This window comes from Narcine bancroftii, chromosome 5 (assembly GCF_036971445.1).
Source record: "Narcine bancroftii isolate sNarBan1 chromosome 5, sNarBan1.hap1, whole genome shotgun sequence".
In the NCBI taxonomy this organism is placed as follows: Eukaryota; Metazoa; Chordata; class Chondrichthyes; order Torpediniformes; family Narcinidae; genus Narcine; species Narcine bancroftii.
This window is the reverse complement of record NC_091473.1, coordinates 42,837,921-42,846,689: the sequence shown is the minus strand read 5'-3', so window position 1 is coordinate 42,846,689 and position 8,769 is coordinate 42,837,921. Positions and strand designations below refer to the sequence as shown.

Below are 8,769 nucleotides of genomic sequence, written 5' to 3'. Positions count from 1 at the left end.
CTGAAATTCAGCTCATCACTAACCTTTGTTTTGGCATGAGGGTGCAGAAGTCAGAGATGAACTGATCTTTGAGGAGATTGCAAATGGTGGATTTCTTTAGAACTGCTCACCAGAGACAAGTACACTTCCATAGGACAAAATTTGATCAGTTCCATAGGAGATCTCAACGACTCTCCAAATACATTCATGGAATACTTACTACCAATGTGACACCTCAAACCAGTATCAGGGAAGAGTAGCGAGCTGAACTGACATCATGACTGATAACTGAAACAACTGCTCTCAGCTGCAAAGAAGGTACTGTCTGTACTTTATGCCAGCTATAAATTGCATGGCAGCTGTTCTGCTTCACCTCTGATAGCAGGGATAGGTTTTACATGATGATCTTTTCAGCCACAGCTTACCTAATTAATTAATTCAAGTCTGTACTGCAACAATGTAACCCCTCTCCTTGTGCTGGCCTGAGGTGGAAGTTTCAATGTGTGATCTCTGACTACGAAGTAGTTATGAGCCAAGAATGAAACATTTAAAAAAGTTTTTTGAAATGAGAACTTATGTTGCATTTTATTTTTTAATGTCTTTTATCCTGACTTTTACATGTTGAAGCAAGCAAGACCCAACAGCCCCCAAAGGAAGGGATCATCACAGCCCACTTCAGGGTTAACAAAAATCATTACGTACTGTCCAGAAGATCATTCCTTTGGATTGGAATCAAGAAACAATCGTCACCCTTTCAAATGATGCTTAATATGATGACAAACTCTATGTGCAATCAATAGTGCCAAAACAGTCACCTCTGCTTTGATCCTTTAAGACAGGCCATCACATTGACACTGACACAAATTATATTTTTATATATTCCCCAATCGCAACCTTTTGTTACGACACAAAAGGAGCAGTTATAAACAATTCAAGAACAATGGATATTAAGACAGATTTATCTTTTTAAAAACATGGAACTGTGGTTGGTATTTAAAATTGAATGCAGATTTGTGAAATGAAAATCAAAAGTTAATCTTTTTACAAGTAGATTTCCAGCTCAAAAGTATTCTTATTTTGGCCAACTCTTATAGTTTTAGGACAACTGATTTCAAGCAGCCACTGGCAAAACAGAATGAAAAGCACAGATTATTTGCTGAAGTGTTTCTAGGCAGATCTATACAGAATAGTCTACTCAAAATATTATAGCTTGGTTCATACTGGAAAAAGTAGGCTGGTTGCACTGGTGAGTTGTAATTGCAGTGGAATAACTGATGAATAATGCATACCCGGGTTTGTTTAGACACAAAATAAATGTCATTTTTACTTAAATTATATGCTCACTACAACTGGTGGAAGTGGCAGAGTTACACTGTTATGGATAGTCTGATTGAAAAATGAATAGTTGAGTCATGTGAACACAAACAAGGCATGATGAAATTCTAGGTAATTGGCCAATAGAAAATGGGGCCAATTATCTCATCCCTCATGTCTCATTTATAGAGGGCAGTAATAACTTGGAAAGCTTAGGAAATATAACACCTACTTATCACAAGAGACCCACCTATTCTGTTTTATGATTTCTGGATTCTTGATTTAGGCAACCAGTGAACTCATCCAAAGAAAAGCAAGGTTAATATTTCATTGTGGGTTAGAAGCTGTAAAGACCATTTTTAAACTTTGATGTAGCTTAGTCTTGCCTTTCTTAGTTCCTCAACAACACCTCAAATTATAGGACAATGGGTCAAAGGCAATCATTTCCACTGCCTTGGAGAGGCATAATGAAAGATAGCAGTCAAGTCTTGTTGCCGCTCATTTCCTAATTATTATTTTTTTGGCAGAGTGGAACATTGAAGCATCTTGCTGCCAGATATTCCCTTCAAATTTTTACAATATTGAAAAAAATGAGCCCTTGACCCATCTCCCTCTTGCTCTTTCTAATTTAATGGGACACATGCCCATCACTTAGTGGGCAAGCCACCTGCTAACCCAGTTTTAAGCATTAATGAATCACCTCTTCATGTTACTGGTACCTAACTAGGAAGATCAAGTAAGCCTGATAATTTGTTGAATGAAGTATTTAAATGTCCTGGAAATAAATACTTCAAGCTGTGATCCTTAAGGAAATTCTTCTATGATGAAGCAACTAGTAACTCCTTGCAATCTCACAAGTGAGTTATTGAAAATTTTCTAAAAAGTTTCCCATTATTGCCATACCTGCAGAAAGCATAATGATGCAGCTATTGGACCTCCTATCCCAGCACCAGAGACTTGGGTTAAATCGTGACCTCCAGTATTGTGTGTATTTGCATGTACTTCCTGATCACTGTGCAGGTTCATTAACTAAGATGAATGGTGAATTGATGAGAACGTAGGGAGAATAGGTTGCAAGGGGAATTAGTGGAGAAGTGGGATTACTTTACAAGCCGGTGTGGACTCTGTCAACTGAATGGCCTCCTTCTATGTTGTAAGGAGATATATGGAAATCTGTAAAAATTTTCCCATCCCACAGTGGGCTTCAATTTTAATTTTAAACTCCTCAAAAATATTGGAGATGGTTCTAATGGAATAAGATTTTTTAAAAATACCAAACCTGATCCAATTTTACCTATTTCTGATTTCAACGTAGGTAGGCACACTGTCTATTTCTGTGACTTAGTTCATCATATAAGTGGCACGGTTAGAGTAGCGGTTAGCTCAATGCTATTACAGTGCCAGCAATCGATACTGGTGTTCGAATCCCACGTTGTCTGTAAGGAGTTTGTGCATTCTTCCTGTGGCCTGGGTGGGATTTCCCTGGAGGTGATGGTTTCCTACCACCCTTCAAAATGTACCAGGGGTTGAAGGTTAATTAGGTGGCATGGGCTTGTGGGCCAAAAGGGCCTCTTACTGTTGTGTATGCCCAAATTTAAATAAAATTAAAGTTTGAATATTATAAATAGATCGCATGGCTCCAATTTAAGCCCTTGTTTAGAGTCAACTCTGAGCACTCACCTTTCCCATTCATTGGAAAACCCAATAGCTAAAAACACTCGAGGACTCCTTCATGGGAAAATAAAATGTACTTAGATTACTACATGTTGATCAAGAGGAGCTTCCATTACACTTGCCTCCATAACCACCATAGTTATTGCCCATTTCTTGACCAACCCTATCCCAGGTTTGACGATCATCCACCTTTCATGCCCCTGCTAACTCAAAGGCTCCAATTCTGCTCTCAAGCCTATTTCCTGCTCAAATGGGAGCTACTTCTTTCATCTCCTGGGTTTCCATGTCACCTCTTATCTAAAAGAAATCTACACCCTCCCCAGCCAAATAAGCTAAATTTCCCCACAATAAAGCTGGACAGCAGGAAATGTGAGCTGGAAGAAGTTCTGCTACTGGTTGAGTTATTAGTTTATTTTCTGTGAAATTTAGTCCATCAGTTTATGATGGAATTTAAACATGCAATCATTAAAATATGATGTATTTGCTTTTCCACTGCATTATCAAATTGTATATATAGAAAATGTATGCTGACAATCCTTTGAATTTGAAAATTGCCAGGGTAGAGATATATTTTGAGCAATAAGTAAAGGAAAGCTGATTGCAAGAGTTCCTTCTGTGCTGTGAATATCCATGACATTATTAAAAAAGGGTCCTTTGGAACATTTACCAGCAGAAATTGGGTAACAAAGCTGGTTTTGATACTCACCCAAAATTTGAAGAGAAGACACAAAGCAAGGATGGTGACGTGAAGACATGTATGATTCATGCTGCTCTGTGAATTTATTTTTTTTTTGTTTGTTTGTTTTGCTTCCACTTGTGCTCCTGCTACCAGATAATTTAATCATTTGACAGTCAGCAGCAAGAGCCAGTTCATGGTTTTCAAACTATAAAATAATTTACATCACATGGTTTACTGACTTTTAAAACCACAAACATTCCAGCAACACACTTGTTTAGGAATATGAGAATAACAATTATAAAGCATAACCTTTTTGCATAGTAGTAAATGAACATAGACATTTAGTTCTTTATTTACAGTTATTGTCTGGGTAAAAAATTCATAAAAACAGATGGATGAACTCATGTCATTGGCCAGTCAAGGCCCATTGCCAATAGCTCTGCCGCCATTTTTTTTATTATTTATTATTTTCACAAAACTCATGCTGATAAATACATTATTGTAGAAGCAAGCAAGTTTGTATTGCAGAATGTCCTTAATAAATTGTTCCTTCAACTTTCCTCTTTCTAGGCTGTCCTTCACTAAACAGATGCCAAGAAACAAAATCTTTGTAGCTTGTGACCTGTGGTAGTGACTGGCTGAAATTTCATCTAATTTGATTTTAAACAAAAGCTACATCACACATGCATGCCCACAGAAGCCCAGATTTATGTGTCTTACTTTAAGTGTCTTATTTTATATGTGTTGCTATATATATATACAAGATTTACTGGCAAATTCAGAAATGACTGAACTTAGAATTGCAGACATTCCTTTTTAGCAGAGCACAGACAGTTCTTCAATATTTTATCTTTCTAAATGGACCTCTGCAAGTCACAGAATCAAGGTGAAAATTAAAATAAAAAGGTTTTACACTGCCCATGATGCAAAGATTGTTTTATGCTTCCTGCTTGATAGGCATTTAGCCTCAATCCTCAATAAAAAATATAAAGGGCTGTTATCATTTTGAAGCGCTTTTGGTTTCACCCTTGTGACAAGCTTTTAATGGCCTCCCCATAAGAAAGCATAGTAAGTAGTTCTAAACCATACTGCTGTGATGGTACAATGTATTCAGTAGATGTCCGTGGAAAAACAAGCTTGATAAAACCACGCAAAGCACATCTAAATTCTTCACAGAAAGTTTCATTCATATTTGCTGAGTGCAGATTACGAAGATTGTTCTTATAAAAAAAAACAAAATTAAAAAACAAAGCAACCCAGATTGTTTTGCAATTTTTGACAGCTTTCAAGCTGTGATTTTTAAAAATCCAATTAGCCACCAAAGGGAAAATAAAATAGAAATCAACACAATGTCACAAGATTTCAACACTACCTTGATTTTTTTTTGCCCATATAGACAAAGCCAAATATAACTTATTTTGCAATCAGCTCTAATTAACCCATCACAAGCTTGGATAGTTATAATGATTTTGAAACATCTTATTTTAACAAGCAGGTGTCTATATATATATAGCAGACAGTTCAATCAAATTACATTTCAAGTTGGCCTTTGTGAGTCTGAGAAAGACCAAAATAAAATTCAAGCATTTATATGAAAATGAAAAAAAATCCAGAGGACTTTAGGTTCTAAAGATATATTCTAGGAAATAAAGGAAGCCATGCTGCATTTTTGTCCACGATCATTTAACAATATTTCCCTGTTATATTTTGGCTTCTTTGTTTCTGCTAGCAATATCTACAATATTTAACAAAAAAAGCAGGCAAATTCAGTACATAATTGTAATGAAACATCTAAAATTCAATATTGCAGATGTACTCAACAGGAAGAGCTGCTGGTACTATGTCAGCAGAACTTATACTCTACAAATAAACAAGAAAGTTATCTACAGATTTTGTAAACAAATTACATTCTCTTAAGTACATAAATAAGTAAGAACATTAAAGCAGGGCAACATGCCAAGAAACAAAGAAGATAAACTCTGTAGGTATTTCATAAATGCTTCAAAAGTTCCTCTGTTCAATTGGTGCAATTCTACTGTGCAAGTTGAGCTTTGCAAATTCAATTGCTAAAGTTTTATTTTTCTTAAATTAATCTATACAATTAAGTCCATGCCACACAAGCACTTCAAAAGTTACAGACCAGTGGATTGGATAAATTGCCTTAGAATGCACTCAGCTGTGGTCCTTCCAGTGAAATTTGGGAAATGTACATTCATGCAGGATCTCTATCTTGAGGAGGGTCAGCCAAACAAGCAATCACCCTTCCAGCAACTTCCCTTCTTGCTACAGAGCATAGAAGAGCACGTTCTGAACAGTTTATCAGCCAGTAGGTTTTTTTTTGTAGATTCTGTTTTTTTGCACAGAAATGGTCAGCTAAAGTGATGTTTCCAGGCTATGTAGCGGGCTCCCAGGACTAGAAGAGGTAGCTGATTTACTGGTGTCAGTTGTAAGGTTTATTCCACTATCAATGGCATTGTTGTTCTTGTTGGGGGATGAGGGTGGACTGGAGTTTAGCTTAAGGGCAGCATCGTCTTCTATATCTGTATCATCGATAAGAGGAATGTGTGGCTGTGAGTCATCTATCCTAAACTCGGGATGGGTCATGAAGTTATGAATTGAGGATTTCGATTCCGGTTTCTCTAATCCTTCATAGAGAGAGCTACGGAATGCCTTCACGACGCGGATCTGTAAAAGAGAAAAACCAAATAAAAGGTAAATGGAGGTTTCCAGTGACAGCTACAGAAGGGAAAGTAGGAAAACAATGAAGGGGCAGAATATTTAAGGCAGTGCGGTTATCTGAAGTCCACAGTCACTAGATTTTATAAGCACACACAAGTGTTTCAGTTTCGTGCATAGTGGGGTCGGTGAGAACTGCAATAAAACTGGAAAAAAGGCAACAGTATCGAACTCATGGAAAGCATTGGTTATACAGTATAAGCAAAGTTCCAATGTGTGTAACCTAGTAAAAGCCACATCATTTAGTTACATAAAAAAATTAATGCAATGTATATCCATGCAGGTGAGATAATCTTGCAGTAGGTAGAAGGATAAAAAAGTAGATTTAATTACATTTCTTGGATATATGATATATATAAATACAGATGCATATATTTATATATTCAATATGACCAACACATAAAAAAAACATAGACTACATGGCTGCACAAGTAAAGTATCCGCTCATTACAAGATGAACATTGAACAGAATGAGGAAAGCTGACTGCAGAAAAATTGGGAGATAAAATGATGTTTTGCTGATGTAGATGGAGCAGCCAGGAAGCACATTGCTAGTCAACAAATCATGCCACAGAACTAGAAGGCCATGTGGAGATGGAATAGTCTGGCACAGTAATGGAGACAGCCATATTCAGAAGCCTGGTTATTTGAAACATTAACAAGCATAATTCCATGCACATTGGGGTAAACATTCGAGTATAGGCCCAGTGTTTTGATCTACAGTCTCCATTAGGCCATTTTTTTTTGGACTGTTGTTGTTAGGAATGTAAAAGGTTCTGATTTCTCAAAACAAATTCCCTTTGCTCAGTCAGTTCCAAAAACAGATTTAAAAAAAAACCTGTCTGCAAGTTTATTTCTGGTGGAATGGTCAGATTATTAAAACCCAAGCATTAAAATTAATTGAATGGCTAGTTCAAAGAATGTGCAATTAACATGTCCCAGAGTATTAAATCTAGGATTTATTTAAGATGAGAAGAAATGGGAGGGTGTGATTTTGGAAGGTTGATAAAATAAATGTAAAAAGTACTTTAGTTATGAAGAGAAATTTTAAACACTCCAGATAAAGGTATTATGTCGTGCTGATCAGCTAAAATTTAACTGTGATTTAAATTTTAAACACTATTTAAATTATTGAGAGAACTAAACACAAAGTCATGTGATCAGAAGGTTGCAATTGTTCTTGGCTACTAGTCTCCCATCACATCCCCTTTATCAGAATCCACATCTCCCTATCCATTACTCTGCTTCCATTTAGATTTTAGTAGGACACAGTCCTAACACTTTAATCAAATAATCAAAGTACTTTAACTTTGTAGTCAATAGCTACACTGTAACATACACTATTTCTGCACAAAAACAATGTTTTTAATGATTTCACATTCCTCTCTATTTTTGACACAATCATTGAACATTTCATCTCTGCATCCACAGACACAAGCGTTCAGTATCACCCATAACACGTATTGCTTTCTCTAGATGAGTCTCCATTGTTCTCAAAGGTTTCCAGGTTCAGTAGCTCTTTCTCATATTTAAGATTTTTTTCTATACTTATGCTTCTTTGACATGTATGTTTTTCATCAATGATAGGACCACGATTGATCTGCATATAGAAAAAGATTGGCACTCTTCATGTCCTTGGGAGGTTCTGAAGTAGTTTGCCACTTCTGAAGTGAAAGAAATAGCACTATCGCAATGAGATTCTTACAAATGACTGGATAAATTTTCTTAATGATGTTGAATGAGGAATGACTGAAAGTCAGTACACCAAAGAAATATTGTTGACAGGGCCGTCAGACATCAATTTCAACAGAGTGAAACACGAAAGTCTGCAAAAGCTATGATTATAGTAAAAACACACCAAAATACCAGGAGGAACTCAGTCCGTCTTTTCAGCATCCATAGGAGACACAGATATATTGCCGACATTTCGAATCTGAGCCCTTCTTCAAGGATTAAGCATAAATATTTCTGCTTATTCCATGAAGAAGGGCTCAGGCCTGAAATGTTGGCAATATGTCTTTGTCTCCTATGAACGCTAAAAAGACCAAGTTCATCCAGCATTTCAGTGTGTATCAACTACAAAAGTGGAGTCCATTCTGTACTGGACTGAAATGCTAGTCTAATTTTTTTTTCCCTCCAGTCCTTGGAGTAAGACTGCAGTAAGAGGTTAAAATGCTAATGGCTGAACCAGATTTCCTAGTGAATGCTGCTTCTTCCCTTTAATACTCACCTTTGCAGTTATGTTAATGGCAGTATTTGTGCAATCATACAGGGTGGTAACAATGCTTACATATTTCAGGTTTTAGTCTCAACCACTTCTCTAGTTCCCAATTTATCCATGATATCATTGGATAAGATGGGTGACAATAATTGGTTACAAGACAAAC

The 8,769-nt window shown here is 36.5% G+C and overlaps 1 protein-coding gene across 2 annotated transcripts in view; it reads right to left on the bottom strand.

Annotated features, from left to right (window-relative positions):
• Positions 1-3,739: 3,739 nt before the first annotated feature.
• Positions 3,740-8,769, bottom strand: part of atp2b2 (ATPase plasma membrane Ca2+ transporting 2) — a 328,585-nt gene continuing 323,555 nt past the window's right edge. For both annotated transcript variants that reach the window (XM_069937267.1, XM_069937268.1), the window contains one exon: positions 3,740-6,331. In XM_069937267.1, coding sequence (XP_069793368.1) covers positions 6,020-6,331 — 312 coding nt within the window. In that variant the 3' untranslated portion in view covers positions 3,740-6,019. The remainder of the gene's footprint in view (positions 6,332-8,769) is intronic.